The sequence below is a fragment of the Chiloscyllium plagiosum genome, chromosome 6 (genome assembly GCF_004010195.1).
Source record: "Chiloscyllium plagiosum isolate BGI_BamShark_2017 chromosome 6, ASM401019v2, whole genome shotgun sequence".
NCBI classification, from domain to species: Eukaryota; Metazoa; Chordata; class Chondrichthyes; order Orectolobiformes; family Hemiscylliidae; genus Chiloscyllium; species Chiloscyllium plagiosum.
Genome location: NC_057715.1, coordinates 31020607 through 31037751, shown reverse-complemented (window position 1 = coordinate 31037751; position 17145 = coordinate 31020607). Strand labels below are relative to the sequence as shown.

Below are 17145 nucleotides of genomic sequence, written 5' to 3'. Positions count from 1 at the left end.
AACGTCGAATCTCCTGTTCCCTGGATGCTGCCTGACCTGCTGTGCTGTTCCAGCAATAAAGTTTCAACTTTGATCTCCAGCATCTGCAAACCTCACTTTCTCCTATTCCTGAATCCAGAATTGTAACTCCAAATTGCTGGTTGTTTCCCATTCCATCCACTCCAACCTTGGAGTGCTATGGTTCAATAACTGTCCCCCTGCACCTTGGAGTTTTCTCCAGAACCATTTGTCAGCTGTATTCTAGCCTCCTTGAACAACCCTACCAAAACCCCTCCTTCCTTGACCATCTCTGTTTTTTCCTTTCCTGCCAGCCCCCCAAATCTGAGTTTGCCTCATTTTATCTGCCTTTCCCTCTGGTTGTGTACAATATATTTTCTCTTTTTTATCTGAGAATAGAATTTAATGCGTGGGTGTTTCCCCCCACCCCCCCAAATAAATTGTGGGTTTTGCGCACGGTTTCGAGAAATGGTTTAATGGTTTAAAACAAGGACACCTAATCTCAGTTTAGAAACCTTGGCATGTAAAGGGATTAATATCAATAAATTTGCACAGTTTGCTCAGTTTATTGCAGTGATAAGCGTGGGCACATGTTTATTGGGAAACTGCTTTCACTAACACTTGAAGGGTTAACAATTGCAAAGGCACTGAATGTATGGATTGATTGCTGGAAAATTCTATTAATTTTTAGATCCGAGGTAGATTCTGAAGCAGGTTATTGACAATCAGACACGGCGAGCTTTTTTTTAAAAATCGAAGGCTTCAACATAAGCAAAGCGGGGGTCGGTCGAAAAGCTGGAGACTGATATGCAGATTGCAAAAAGAGGTCTGTTTTCTACTGCATGTTGAAGCAGCACTAGACTTTTAGTCCTGGCACATATTGAATATTCTCTCCGTCTCCTCCCCATCCCCCGCCCCATTTCTCACTCACTCAACTCTAATGAATTTGAGCCCAGAACCAATCAGCAGAGACCGGATGCAATATATCCTCTGGGACAACAAATGCTCTATTCGATCCCATGACGCCATTTACCCATCAGCTACCTCTGGAAAACTTAATAGCAGTTCGGGCAAATCTGCTACTTTAAAGCACTCTGCAAACTTCACATCTGTGGGAAGGATCGGGGCGCCGTAGTAGCAGGGGAACAACTGTAAACCGCTTTGCAAGGAAAGAGCCACTTGTGAATGAAGACCAAGCGCCTAGAATTCCCTTCTGCAAAGTTGCAACATTGACATTTTTTTTTCCATAGCTGAGTGGAGTTAGTGCGTGTGTGTGCGCGTCCGCCCTCGTGTCTGCTTCTGCTGGCTTCATTCAGGGAAAAAAAAGGATTTTGCTTCCCCCTCTCTCTCTCCTTGTAAAAAAAACACATACACCACAACAAGCTGTGATCGATCGGCTGCTGGCTGCGATTGGCGATCGGACAGGTCCTGTTTCCTTTCCCCTTTCTCTTCCCCCTACTCTTCTTCCCCCCCCCCCACCCCCTTTACTCCCCGCCTCTGTTGGATGCTTTTACAGATAGTGGCCGGGGCAGATCTTTGCTGGAGTTTGTATTGGCGGCTCTCTCCCCCTCTCTCACTCTCTCTCTCCCTTGCTCTGGCGGAGCATATGTGCTTCTATACACAGACATAAGCCGCCGGAGACGAGTTAGTGGAGCGCCGCGACCACGGTAAGTTTAAAAAGGAACTTTCAACTTGCATGGAGAAAAGGCATTTTTCAAATAGTACTGAGATGCATTTTCAACAAAATTGGAAGGGGAACTCTTTTAAAAAGGCATTTGGAGAAGCTTTTTTTTTTAAATAGGCATTTGCAAGCAGTCATTTTAATCTTTATGCTTCTATCTCAAAGGCTATATTTCAACACTTTATGAGCAGGTTAGACTGTTGAACGCGTCAACTTGTTTTAATCCGGGACAACAACATTGTAAAATAACAAACGTTCTGATAGCACCGATTCCTCGCTATTATGCTGAATAGATCAGGGAAGAAGAGAATCGGGTTGTTTTAGGAAGGGCTTTTATATTTTCAAAAATAAAATCTTTCCTCACTTTGAAAACACTACACTTTACTTTGTAATCCGTTTGGTTTGGCTGCACTGGAGGGCAGGCTGCAAAGGAAATGCACTGAAACCCTTGACCAGGTGGGATGTTGGGATTCCACTCACTTCATGGGTTCCAGATTTGTTGGAATAAGTAACATTTTGACGGGACGATGCGCCAGTGTAGGTGTGTGTGGTGGGAGGCTGGTGCAGTTCAGAGACGCGCTCAGAGTTTGATGCTGCTGCTGCATTTAAACAGGGGTTGGTTATCGTGCAAGTGTCTGGAAAAAGTCGACTTCGCGTCCTGTTTTAACAGGGTAATAAAAAAAAAATCTGGTTTAGGAAGCGGTTTTGAACATTCGATATTCCGCCAGGAGATGATGTTGAGAAGGGAGACAGTGAATATTGCACCGACCCCTCAATCCTGCCGCATGTCGTCCTCCTTTTGCCCCCACATCCTTAAGTCCACCTACCCTCTCTTCACAATTTTCTGCCACTCTGCCCTCTTTTGCCCCCATTTCCTTGCCCTCTTTCGCCCCCTCTTTCGGCATCTTGGTCTGTGTTTGTCTTTTTAAGACCCCCGGGCTTGTCCTCTTCCTCTTTCTTGCTTTGCACTTTTATGCCCACCCCGTCTCTTGTCAACCTCCTCCGTACCATTACTCACTGGGTGTGATGAAAGGGGCTCCCTCAGTGGTTTTCCTGAGGACTGGAGGCCGGTTCCATGCCGCAGTCTTTCCCTCATTTCCCCCGACCCTTATCCGGCTGCTTGTTTGTGAAAGGAGTGGGTCCTGCTCCAACATTCCACGTGTTTGATGTTATTTATTATGAAGAGGAAAAGGGAAGGAAGTCGGGCAGAACCAAAAAACAACCGTGCTTCAAGAGCTTTTTTTTTGCAAAAACTTCACCTCAAGTCAAGAGAACTGAATGAATTGGCGCAAGTGGTGGATTGTAATCCCATTTGCAGGCTCCTCTCTGCAGTAGTTGCATATGGAAGTTGTCACGATTTTCTTTTCATGGTGAATGATCCGTGCATAAAACCTCACCCACAATATACATATTGTTCTGAGTTTGACATTGCTGGCAGATTTTGATAAAGAGGAGGGTGATAAGCATGCATTACTTGGGGATGGTCTCCCAAATTAAATCTGGAGACAAGAAACTTGTTTCTTCTTCTCCACTGTTAATCCTTAAAGTGAGGATATTGTTAAACCAACCGGCACTTGAATATTTTGTAAATGTGCCATTTCCGAATGTAGTCATTTGGAATATAACATTAAGCAAAAGCAGTATAGTGTGAATTTGGCCTGTCTCTTATGCAGATTTTTAGGATGTGGCCAAGTGTTTTAACAGCCAAGACCCTTTGCCCAGATTGCTGAAAGTCACAAATTAACATTCATTATAAGGAGACCAGTCCAAGCATATTTTGCTATTTTCTCCCCTTGTAATTCATTTTGTCACTTGAATGGAATTCAGTTTTTCTTGCACTTTTTATTCCTTTAAAGTTTTAAAGTGTCCATTTCAAATTGTTTACTTATGGAAAGTATGAAGCTAAACATTGTAATTTAAATAGATCATTGAATATAAATTCTTAGTAGCAACTAGAAACAGACATTCTAATAAGCAATAAAATGTATACTACTTCCCAAGAAAATTTAAGCAGTGGCTGTATTGATGACAGAAGAGAGATTTTGGCAGTTACATTTAACTCTCAAGTTGTAAACAAATTTCCCCATTTGTTTAAATTGATGTATCTTTGAAAATAAACTGTTTCCTTTGTGGAATTTTTTCTTCACCTATATGTATGGTTGAGCATTCATATTGACCCTTTGAGAGGTTTCCCTGTACTTTGAACTGGAAACTGGTGCACTTACCTGTAAAGGATAATATCCAAATAGTAGTGGTGGTTTTCCCTGTTGATGGGATAACTTCACGTAGTCTATTGTATAGTTGACGCCTGCAGAGGAAGTTTACAATGAGGCACAGAGCAAATAAGAGGTTGGACCTTGGCTGTTCATGGCAACCATTTTGACAGGAGGAGGCGCTCGGGCAAAGGCAGAATTTGTAAGCATTATTAAAATCTAAAAGGCAGAATCACAGTGTTCCTTGTCTATAATTGTGAGATTGATCGGACAAATAACTTCACATATTTTTCTTAAGTTATTCTGCATTGTAGACTAGATTCTACCTTTCTAAAATAAATTTTCCAAACTGTTAAATAGAGGTATGTTATGCTGGATCTTGTTCTGCAACGGTACTATCAAGTTTTTGTTCTATAGGAGTTGTGTTTTTAATTAGCTCTGGTCAAGTTCCAGATTCCGCACACTGGAATTGTATTAGGCATGAAAAAACATTTTGGTCAGTTGCTTTGTGAGTGAAGAGTCAAATTGCTATCCTGTTTGGCATTTCAGACTGAGAATTATCCAACAACCTATCAAAAATCGCAACGAAAAGCTTCAAAGCATGTGAAATGTTTTGTTTCAGAAATTGTGCTCAATCTCAAAATACACATCAACAACTGACCAGCTGAAACTTCTAAAAGTGTAGACTGATAATTTGTAATATCTTTTAAGTTGTAAGGGCAGCTCCTAATTTTTTGGCATTTATTGTCTGAATTTGATTTGCCTGTTTCTTCCTGTCTTCATTGTGTCAATAATTTTAAGAACCAAAAACCCAGTAATTCAATGGTACTTCTTATTCAGAAGAGGAGGGAACACTGAATTATGAACTTGCTGAAGGGAAAATGTGTAACTGTCAGAACATGCCCAGCCTTATTCATTTGAGTCTGCTGCATGCAAGGATGAAATCACCACTCGCTTATTAGCGTGCACTAAGATTAAAACAGAGGAGATGATTTCATGCTTTGCTTTTCATGTTTGCATAAAGCTTTGAATATTTTAGCATAACATGCTGAATATTTTTCTTTCTGTTTTGTGACAGGACTTCAGATGTGTTCTAAGCCTGGTGGGGTGATCATTTTCCGGTGTACAGATGGATACGCGAACTCAAAATGGCAGTGGTTCGGCAGCCCTGCTACAGTTGCTGCGTGACAGTGGAAGGCAACACGTGGAACCTGACCCCAGGGATGTACAGCCACAGCGGGTTCAAGTGTTGTCGCTCGATCAGATCCGAATTATAAGGGCCACTAATGAGTACACAGAGGGACCTACTGTTGCTCCAAGACCTGGGAGCAAGTCTGTGCACCGACCGCCTTCGCAGCACAAAAATGAGAGAATGTCTGGATTAAATAACGACCATGAGCATCAGTGGCTTAACAGTCGCAGTCAGCAACCCCATATACATTCTTCATCAAGGGCGCATTTAACTCGGTCAACTAGCACTGTGAGTACCAGTTCTCGGAATAGCACAAGGACAAGTACAAGCAGCACATCTTCCGAGCAGAGGCTTCTGGGACCTTCATCCTCTCCCCTGGACCGTGTCTCTGATCGGATCATCAGGGTGCAGCCCAAATCGGAATTTAAATCTGATGAACTGAAGCCTCTGGGGAAAGAAGAACTGGGCAAACACATCTACCGATGTGAAGACTGTGGGAAGTGTAAGTGTGAGGAATGCACTTATCCAAGGACTCTACCTTCCTGTTGGCTCTGTGACAAACGGTGCCTCTGCTCTGCACAGAATGCGGTGGAGTATGGGACTTGCTTCTGCTTTGTGAAAGGTGTCTTTTACCACTGCTCAAACTATGACGATGAAGACAACTGCGCAGATAATCCATGCTCCTGTAGCCAGTCACATTGCTGTGTCCGATGGTCAGCCATGGGCTTCATGTCCCTCGTTATGCCCTGCCTGTGGTGTTACCTGCCAGCCAAGGGCTGCCTTAAGTTGTGTCAGGGGTGCTACAATAGGATTAACCATCCTGGGTGCCGTTGCAAAAATTCGAACACTGTCTGCTGCAAGGTTCCCAGTTTACCTCCTCGGAACCTTGAGAAGCCCTCCTAGCTGAAACGGAAAGGGGGAACATTGTCTTCAGTGTTAGTTCTCAACACTCTCTTATTCTGTACATTTTATTGTGTGGGAGAAGAAATGTACTTACGACACTAGCAACTGAGCACAATGCTGGATACCTTTTTTAACTGATAGCCGTAATACATATAAACCACACAATCAATGGCCATTAAGATGGTCTTTTTTTTAAAGAAACGAGCGGAAAAGGTGTCTCCCATTGTGGTTAGGTTGGCTTCTAGTTGACCAGCATGACATACCCCATCTATATTTGTGTTTAATAGTGGCACTGCAATTCCCTAGAGTTTGGGAGGACTGTTGAGGTTTGCGGTGATAACGCTGTTGACCCTGTATTTTCCATCTCTGTCAAATGATACTCAAGAGGATGGAAACCATTCAATCAGTGAGATCAAAAAGGAATGCATGATAACCATTATTTTTGAAACAGCATAAGCTAGAACTCCAGGTAACACAACGACACTCCATGGCCTCTCTGTATTGTATGTGAATACTTCTTGCAGAATATGTAAATTAGCAAATTGCTCATTTTTTTTGCTGCCAGAGTTAATTTGTTATATTTTTGTATATACAATAATATTAAGACTGTGAAAATGGTGCCATATAAATGGCAGATTTACAAATATTATACTAATATCTTGTACATTCAGACAAATGTGAATCAATCAATCAATATGTTTAGGTTATATTCCACCTTACAAAGTTCACCATTATGTCACACTTGATATCCCCTGACATCATGTATATTGTACAGTTACCATAAATTCAGTCTTTATTTTCTAATTTTTCAACATATTGTTTAGTGTAAAGAATATTTATTTGAAGTTTTATTATTTTATAAAATATTTATTTTAAAAGGCATCTTACAAGTTCACCCTTTTTATATATAAAAATGGGAACATCATAGATACTGAAAATGAGGGTGATACAAATCAGATGCATATGTTCACTATAAAATAGAAAATATATTAACGTTTTGAAATCAAACTGTGTACTACTTTGTCTTTTCTGGTCGTCTTTTATTCCCATGATACCAGAGAAAGTTGTTTCTAAATGTATTCTGATCCTCTGTGTGGTAATCAATAAGTTAATTCTTCTTTAGTTTCTGAGTAGGTTTCCAATTCAGGTAACCAATACTGAAAAGACATTTTGGGTATCTCCTTGTGTATCGGTATGTCAGTACATTAAAGAAAAGTCACCTTACTCTATAGGGTTTTTCAATTGCCTTGCACCGTCCACTGATGCATAAAATGTTTTGTTGTCCATGGAAAGTTGTGCAGAGTTTATCTTTGGCTAGGGTAGAGACAAGAAGTTGGATAACACCTTAACAGCAGAACAGGTAGAATAGGAGGAATCCTATTGTAAAACTTCATCCTCTTCAACAGTGTGCCCCTACCCCAATTTTTTTTTTTTGTTGACTTTTTTTCTTAATTCCTTTCCTGAAGGGGGTGACCTATGCTGGCTACTGTTCCAGAGTCTTCTGGTATTTTGCCTGTGATTATCCTTAGTGAGCTAATGAACTGTTAAGTATCCATGCCCTGTTTCGCTGTAGGGTTACATCACAGATAACAGAAATCCAGCCCTTGCTTAGCTATGTGCATTTTTCAAAATGCATCACTGGACAATAAATAGGGGTAAGGAAGACGAATGAGTTAACTTTCATGATCCACAGTTGAGAGACAGATCTCAGTGCTGCCTGAACCGAGATCAAGAAACGGACTGTATCTATGTAACTCCAGCATCACTGGATCATAGCATAATGCTAAAAGAGGATTCTGTTCTTTTTAATTGATGCTGTTGCTAGCTGAATTTTTACAAGATATATTTTTAATTTTACACAAGTTTAATTAATGGTTTTAGATATTTCCTAATGCCACATTGTTATCTGGTATCTGACAAAATGCTTCATGATTTCACGTTTACAACTATGTTAGTAATATTATTTCAATTTTGTAGTATACATCCAGTAAATCAGTGTCAATAATAAGAAATGGTACAAACACCACTTAAGATGAACCTTAAATCCCACTGGTTTGTTGCTTGTGACATCCATTTGGGCTGGCATGTGTTGGTACTTACTATACCTCACTACCAACAATGATGTATTCTCTACACTTATATAAAGGATAAGTAAAATCATGGGTTTCATATTTTTGTGGTTAAAGTAAGTCCAGCTGGTTGCTCTATTTCAGCTTGTGAAGCTTTCCGGTGGTTAGTACATTTCCTAAAATATCAGTTAAACCCCTATCTCAAAGAATGTTTTCGTTAATGTGAAAGCTATTAGTGAAATAGAAATAGCAAAAATATCAAGTATCAGAAATTAATAGCCTCCATTGTAACTTTGAATTTTAGTCTCCAGGGCTGTATCGGATAAAGTAATGTCCATATGTTCGACTGTGTAACGTCAAGGAAATATTAGGCATAATCCTCTGTATAAAGTTCTGGCAATGATCTTTTATCTGTAAAGTACTGCACTGAAACCATTTCTGAAACATTTCAGACCTGTCCTTCAAGACACTGCTACCACAGTTCCAGCACAGGAAAATGAATAATCAGATCTAAGCATTTGGGGTACATGGTCTGTGTTTCAGTGTGACGGTAGAAAATGTTTTAAAATGGGTAAATTGTCTCAGTAACCACTGAACAAAGATATATTGGACAAAGTTGTTTCGGAATCTCGAACTGGTATGCATCGCTCATGCACAAGTCAAATATTTTGAATTTACAGATGCAAATGTTCCTTTTATAAAACTAAATATGTACGGTAATATGTTACAGGAAGTACTGGTTTTTGGTGAAAATTTTAGATTATTGGCTGTTGTGAACTCCAGTTGGACTAATCAATAATCTGCTGATCATTCTTTATTAGAGTCCTAGAGGTATGCAACATGGAAACAGACCCTTTGGTCCAACTCGTCAATGCCCACCAGATATCCGTGACTAATCTAATCTCATTTGCCAGCATTTGACCCATATTCCTCTAAACCCTTCCTATTCCTATACACATCCAGATGCCTTTTAAATGTTGTAATTGTACCAGTCTCCACCACATCCTCTGGCAACTCATTCCATACATGCACCACCCTCTGCATGAAAAAGTTGCCTCTTAGATTCTTTTAAATTTTTCTCCCTCTCACCTCACCTTAAACATATGCCCTCTAGTTTTGGACTCACCCCACCCTTAGGAAAAGATCTTGTCTCTTTATCCTATCCACGCTCTTCATGATCTTATAAACCTTTGTAAGGTCACCCGTCAGACTCCCAATGCACCAGGTAAAATAGCCTCCGTCTATTCAACGTCTCCGTATTGCTCAATTCCTCCAACCCTGGCAACATCCTTGTAAATCTTTTCTGAATCCTTTCAAGTTTCACATCTTTGCCATATCAAGGAGACCAGAATTGCCCGCACTATTACAATAGTGGCCTAACCAGTGTCCTGTACAGTCGCAATATGACCTCCCAATTCCTATACTCAATGCACTGACCAATAAAAGCAGGCACACCAAACACCTTCTTCACTATCCTATCTAGCTGTGACCTCACTTTCAAGAAACTATGAATCTGCACTCCAACGTCTCTTTTTTTTTAAGGAACACTCCCCAGATCTTACCATTAAGTAAATAAGTCCTGCCCTGATTTGACTTTCCAAAATGTAGCACCTCACATTTGTCTAAATTCCCATCAGTGACAAAGTCATGTTGACTATCCCTAATCAGTCCTTGTTTTCCAAATACATGTCAATCCTGTCCCTCAGGATTCCCTGCAGCAACTTGCCCACCACCGATATCAGGCTCACAGGTTTATAGTTCCCTGGCTTTTCCTTACCATCTTTCTTCAATAGTGGCACCATGTTAGCCAACTTCCAGTCTTCCGGCACCTCACCTATGTCTACTGATAAAAATATCTCAGCAAGGAGTCTGGCAATCACATCCCTAGCTTCCCACAAAGTTTATGGGTGGCACGATAGCTCAGTGGTTAGCACTGCTGCCTTACAACACTAGGGACCCAGGTTTGATTCTAGCCTCTGATAACTGTCTGGCTGGAGTTTGCACATTCTCCCTGTGTCTGCATGGGTTTCCTCCAGGTGCTCTGGTTTCCTCCTACAGTCCAAAGATGTGCAGGTTAGGTGAATTGGCTAAGCTAGATTGTCCATAATGGTCAGGGATATATCTGATAAATGTAGAGTAATAGGGTAGAGGAATTGGGTCTAGGTAGGTTACTTTTTGTAGGGTTAGTGTGCACTTGTTGGGCTAAACAGCCTGTTTCCACACAGTAGAGATTTTATGATTCTAGGGTACACCTGATCAGGTCCTGGGGATTTATCCACCTTTGTGTTTTAAGATTTCCAGCACCACATTCTCGTGTTTTATGAACATTTTCCAATATGTCGTCATCTATTTCCCCATATCCTATATCTTCTATATCCTTGTCCACAGTAAACACTGATGCAAAATAGTCATTTCGTATTTGACCCCTCTCCAGTGGTTCCACACATAGATGTCCTTGCTGATCTTTAAGGCACCTATTCTAGGCCTCGTTACCCTTTTGTCCTTAATATATTTGTAGAATCCCTTTGGATTCTCCTTAACCCTATTTTCCAAGCTATCTCATGTCCCCTTTTTGCCCTCCTAATTTCCTCTAGAAGTATACTCGTTCTGCCTTTATACTCTTCTAGGGAATCACTTGGTTTCTGCTGTCTATACCTGACATTTGCTTCCTTCTTCTTGAGTAAACCTCAATTTCTGTAGCCATCCAGCATTCCCAATGCCTGCCAGTCTTGCCCTTCACTCTAACAGGAACATACTGTCTCTGGACTCTCATTATCTTGTTTCCTTTCCCTCCACCACAGGTTGCTTCCTTATGAAGTCTCTCCCTATTCCTCTCACAGTTCACAATATTCCAAGTTTATGCCACCTGCAAATGTTGTAATTACACAGCAGTATAGTACACACTGATCAGAAAAATACAGTATTCCTAATATTGCCATCTGGGGAATATTTGCAATAAATGTGCATCTACAAAGATTTTTATACATACATTATCTATATAAGTGTACATTAAAAAGGATTTCATTGGAATTATCAGACTGTCTACAATTTGAAACATTGCAGTTTTCAGTAAACAGTGCATGTCAATATATAACAATTCAGAATGAACGTTACTTTAATAATTTGGAGACTAGATGTTAGGCTTAAGCAACCAATACCCTAATGGGGGAGCAGAAAATGAACATGCAAAAGTATATAACTGGTCAGTGAACATCTGTAAAAAGAAAATACAAGTTAACATTTTGAGTAGTATAATTCCGCGGAACTGCTAAAGTTCTGCACAAAACATCAACTTGTTTTTTTTTACTAGAGATGTTACTGAGTACCTCTACAATTGCAGGATCAAATTTCCAACTTCTGAAGTTGTTGTTTTTGTTTTCTTCATACCTAACTGGGGAAGTTGGCATAAGCAGTTCCCAATATCCAATTGCAACTTCATTAAATCAAAGACATCTTAAGTTTGAAATGTGCTGTCTGAGTTAAAATGTAGCTGTTTCATGTTTTCAGGCTCCTAGTTTTATAAGCCAATCAGCTGACAGTGTTACTTGTCCTCCCTGCTTAAACGGAACTTCTTCTACACTATTTTGATTAGTGCACAAGGGTGCCGTTGTTGAGATACCTTGTTTAATTAAGCATCTACTTTTGTATTTCGACTAGAAGTTTGTTTACATCCACACTGGTCAAGCACAGCTCTACTTGTAACTTCTTTTTAAAAAGGTCCTGTATTGATGTGGCTTTTTAAAAAATACTTGTTACACTGCCAACTATCTGATCTTGGAAGTGCTATGATAAAATATGACAAAAAAAAGTGGATGTTCACCACTTCTGAATGAGTTTTAACTTTTTGATGGATGCTCCCATTAGCTTTTTTTGGCAACTTGGAATTGTAAGGTCTCCTTATGCCTTGTGCGATTATGGAACCAAAGTCAATTTCCTCCCTCCCTCTTGCACTCCTGTGAACTGCAGAAATCTCTGGAAAAAAACAGCCAACCGTGCATCTGGAAGTTGTAGAGTGCTGAATGATTTTGCAGGCTTGCATGGAATAGGTTTGAATACAGGGGCACCATATGTTTCACTTGGATTGTGTGCCAAGACTGAACTCGCAGTACTATTTACCAGATGTTCACTGTGCACACAGGCAAACCCAACAAGTTCATTCTGGAATGCTGCACTACCACAAATCATCATTGTCTGAAAATGTTTTTCTTTTAAAGCCATTTTTCAAGTTATGAAACCAAAATCTGGAAGTGTAATGGTATGCCAAGCATTGTAGCTTATCCCAGCAATGTGAGCTGAACCAGATATATGTCACTGAAGTTGGAGTGTTTTGTGTTAACACAATCTGGCTGTCTTTCTCTGATCTACTTCATAAAATCTATCACACTATTTTGCATGAATTTTGACAATTATTACTAATATCTCAATTTTTTTTAAATTTATTTCTAGTAGGCTGTGTACTTCTCCTTGATTATTAATTTGAGCAGTATTTCCATATGGCCACTTTTGAAGGAAACCTCTGAGAAATTAAAAGTGCTACAGTAGCTGTTGCTTTGTACTTTCAAAATTAATTATGTATGTATTTAGATGTGAATTTTTCCATAGGAAATTCACTTCCTCTCCACAATCCTTGCATTGGATTGTCATAGTTTTTGTCCAATTATTCGCATCAACACCAATATAATCAGTCAGTGTTTCCTATGCAATTTGACCTGTATCAATTGCTACATAAAATTGCATGCTGTGATTGCTCCGTAGCTCTGTAGAGTGAGATTCTTAAGTCTCCCAATTTTCTTTTATATGTTGAAAAACCTTTTGCTAATAACTTCCAAGCGGTTACTTATGTTACTGGAAGTGCAGTTGGAAGGAAATTCTATTTGCCTGTCTGCTTTTACCCTAATCTCTTTCCAAATCTTAGCTTAGGATCATTTGTATAATGCAGAGAGGGTTCAGGCTGTTGACTTGGTCTGGTAAACGTGAAATTTTTCACTCGAGTTGTGAATCTTTGGAATTCTTGACTGCAAATGCTCCATCGTTGAAAATATCTGAGGCTAAGATGGAGGGCAGGCAGGATAGTGGAGCTGAAACCCGAGATTGAATAGCCTACTTCTGTTACTCACATTCATGCCAAGCCAGTCTGGTCTAACTCGTGGAAAGTTGAGTAATTTTAGTTCCTGTTGTGACGGTTTGCCTCTTTCAGATTGATCTTTATTTGGTGTGACATTGTAGGACCCAGTTGCAGGAAGTGCCAGCTTTGTGTAGGTGCACTCAGCAAAATATCCAGTCGTTCTGCAGAACTGGTGGGAATTCTAGTGGGTGAAGCTTGACATCCTTGCTAGACCCTACTGCAAATATGACATCAGGGGATAGGAGCCCAAAAAGGTGCAAAAATGCATTTACCCCAAATTCTTGCCATTACACAAAACAGACTAGAAATTCCATCCTTTCATATTCCAGCATAATTTGCCTGTGGGAAACTTAAGATTTGTATTCATATAAGCAAAAAAAATCAGAATTTTACTTAAAGCCCAAAGTAATGAAACCATCTGCTGCTTGTAGAAACATTAGGTTTTGGAGGAGACCATTCAGCTGTTAGAGCCAGCTCTATCATTCCATATGAGCCTGGCTGATCATTCAGCTCAGTCCCCTGTTCCTGCTTCCTCTTAAACCTTTGCTCCCTTTAACCTTCAGAACCATGTCTTCTTGAAAACATTTCAATGTTTTAGCCTCAGCTGCTTTTGTGTGGCAGGGAATTACACAGGCTCACCCGCATCGGGATGAAGAAATTTCTCTCTTCAATCCTAAGTAGCCTACATTATATCCTTATGACTCCTAGTGTGGGCTCCCAGTCATCAAGAACATTATTCCTTCATTTACCCTGCCTTGTTCTGTTAGTCTTTCACTCCACATACCTGGTAAAAATGTTAAACTTGCAAAATTGTCATCTGAATAACTTCGCAGTTACAGCACAAGTTGTAATTTCCCACTGGTTGGACTTAAAAAGTTGACTGTCTCCTTAATTCATGTTGGCTCTTCTGTCTGTTCTTCCCTCTATTTGCTTAATTGGAAATAGTAAAACTTTTGAATGATGCTATTGTGACAGCATTATATTACAGTATACTTGGATGAAGTTTGCACCTTATGGAAAACCCCTTTATCCTGGTCTCTCTTGTATTCTCCAGAGGGTGAAATGAGAAATGGCTAGAGATTTATTGATTGAACTCAAACTGTTGGTCGTCTCAGACCATTTGTTCGCTCTGGCAAGGAAACCGTTACTAAATTTCAATGTACAAATTGCTTGCAACAAGTTAACTGTTGGAAATGGGCTATGAAGCAATTAAGTTTTCAAATGTCTCCACAGATAAGAAATGGTGTGCCTTTAGAATTCAATAAAGACAGAGTCGTCAAAAGTGTGTGCAAGAGGATCTGAAGATCTGAGCTGAATTTCTGCACATTTACTTACAAGTTACTGAATAGCTGTAGCTTCTGCAAAATGTGAACAATTGGAGCAACCTTTAAGATTATGTGAAGTTTGTTCAAGGAGAGCGAAGGTGGTCCATGAAGTACATTTCTTCACACTCGCAAAATAATCTCAATAAGATCTAAACGAAGCCATGGGAAGGATAGGGGAATGTTTTTGGAAGAACGTATAGGCTTTCGGTTTCTGTCACAGCCGGACAACCCCAATTTGCAAGGAAAAGAATTAGTTCAGTTTATGCAAAACGCAAATAGGCCATTTGAACCTCTAACACCATATTACTTTGAGGTTACATTCAGGAAACTAGGAGAACAATTCCCAAATGAACCCAGATTGTTGGCACTGCAATTTTAAAAATATAGCTGAGTAGGAATTAACCAATGTTTAATGTGCAGGCGCCATGGTATGCTGATAAAATTGGGAATGTATTTACCGCAAGGAACTTTTCGACTCTGAAAGCCCAAGGTCCTAAAGTGATTTCACCGCTCGCCTTTTTTTGTGAAGCTGCAAGCTTTTTTTGTCTTTTCTGTTTCCTGCTTTTATTTTCTTAAGCTCTCCTCAAGTTACATGCCTCTAATTAGTATTCCCAAGAAGCTGCCTCAGTTTGTATGTTTCGTATTTGTGTGTTAATAGGGGATGAGTTGCCTGCTGAAGGGAACAGGAAGCCGTGAATGGGGAGGGAGTCGCGCTGAATTTCAGTAATGAATGCTTTTATGCAGCTTTTTTTTTCACAAAGCCCTGCTGATTATATGGGAAAATGACACCCCGTGAATGGCTGCCTGTTTATACACACCTTTGAGCAAACAGAATTAGCAAATCTCTGAAAGCCTGGGCTCCGGGCAGCTTACATGATTATGCCAGGAACTGTGAAAGATGTGGGAGAGTGGGAGCACACAGAGGAAGTAAAAGAGAAGAGTTTTGGCATCTATGCACGGTTGGCGAGCTTGTTAACTTTCTGCCTCTCTCAACTTTATGCAAAATAAAGTCCAGTATCTGCAAATGTTCTCCCCCCGCCCCCTTTAGCTCCGAACCGTATAGCAAGAATTTCAATATCAGATAAACCCACGAACAGCGGGCACCCATTTCAAAGAACTGGTGAGAATGATCACAACTGGCATTTTACAGAACGGTTTATTTAAACAGGGCCTCTTTATCACTTTGCTCCCTTGTGTTCTTAACTATTTGGTATTCCATTTGTTTCCCGAGTAAGCAAATGTTTTATTGCCCCCGCGGGTACTGTTTTTTGGGTAAAGTTCCGCCTTGCTTGAATTTAACCCTCCTCTAAAATGCTGTCTCCTTTTTAAAAAAAACACCTGTTGAGCGTCTCTTCTCCCCACCCACAAGAAGTGCTCAGATTTCCTGTTTCTCTCTGTCCTACGTTGAACAGCTTGCCCGAGGTGCAATTGGAAATACCCTAGAAAGCTCCTTTGTTGATCTTAGCCATGGTGGAGTCCCGTGTTACCGTGGAGCAGGAGTGCCATTGAGTCCGCTCACTCAGGCAGAACATTGAACAGGAAGGAAGGAAGGAAACAGCCATTCTTTCTGTTCCTATTGTCTGACCACCAGACTTAAGCAATCAAACAACTATGCAGACTGGGCCTGCCACGGTTACAGACCAGCCTCTTGGGGGGTGGGGGGAGGGAGAGAGATGGCATTGGTTGCTGTTTCCTTCTAATCTGTTTCATTTTTCAAAAAAAACTTCGCCAACATGCTCCAACATCCCTTCCGGCATATTTTTCTCTTTTGTACAGTGGATAGCAACGTGTACAGTTATCAGTTTAAAAGCTTTTTTTCTTTGGACCAGTATCATTTAGGCTGCTAAATATAGATTTTTCAAACAAAAAATCGTCTGCAATCACATGTGATAGAAAGAAGCCAAGTCAGTCTGAGAGATATGGCTTGTTTTGAAGCATTTGGGTGTACCTTTACTGAAAAAAAAAACTGTGTATGTATTTTCTGCATATTCCTTATCCCAATGCAGCCCTAATCTTGTCTCTTCTTAGCGGATGATTAGCTGGTTCATTTTTTTCGAGAGCAGGGAGCAATGGATAAAAGGGAATGATTGCAAGTGTCCTCTTTCTGGTTTGCTTGCCATTTAGATTATTCCAGACTAATCATAGATTCTATTTTAAGTCACCCCCAACTTTGCCATGGTACACTAACTTTTTTGTGTGCCCAGGAGGTAATGAAAAGCCTTGTGACTTGCTGTACTTTTAGATTTATACAGCACACAAGTGGGGAGATGAGAAAAGTACAACAGATGGACTCCTACATGATGAGCTTTTGATTGTAACCAGCAGTAAATAAAATATGGAAACTGAAAACGTTCACCGTAAAGTTTTTTTTTCAGTTAATGCACGCTTCCTTGGTTCACTTCAACTTTTTACATAAAACTTTACATTAAAAATATAAAGGCAGACTGTTGTTTTGTTGCAATTAATTAGTTATCACAAGTAGCAGAAGCTGTTCTAAGAATAATTTAAATTAATACAATAGCAGCCATCTGTCTCATTAGACAATAATTTGTGCCATGGTGGTCAACTCTATTAATGCTTTAGTGAAACTGGACTTTTGGTGCCAGTCTGGGCAAAATTTATGATTTAATATAAGAGTAA

General features: G+C 40.1%; 1 protein-coding gene across 1 annotated transcript; it reads left to right on the top strand.

Moving 5' to 3' along the window:
* The first annotated feature begins 992 nt into the window (after window positions 1–992).
* spry2 (sprouty RTK signaling antagonist 2) lies at window positions 993–6994 on the top strand. Its single transcript, XM_043691439.1, has 2 exons — window positions 993–1664; window positions 4970–6994. The coding sequence occupies exon 2, from the start codon at window positions 5021–5023 to the stop codon at window positions 5984–5986; it is 966 nt and encodes a 321-aa protein (XP_043547374.1). The 5' UTR covers window positions 993–1664; window positions 4970–5020; the 3' UTR covers window positions 5987–6994.
* Window positions 6995–17145: the final 10151 nt, after the last annotated feature.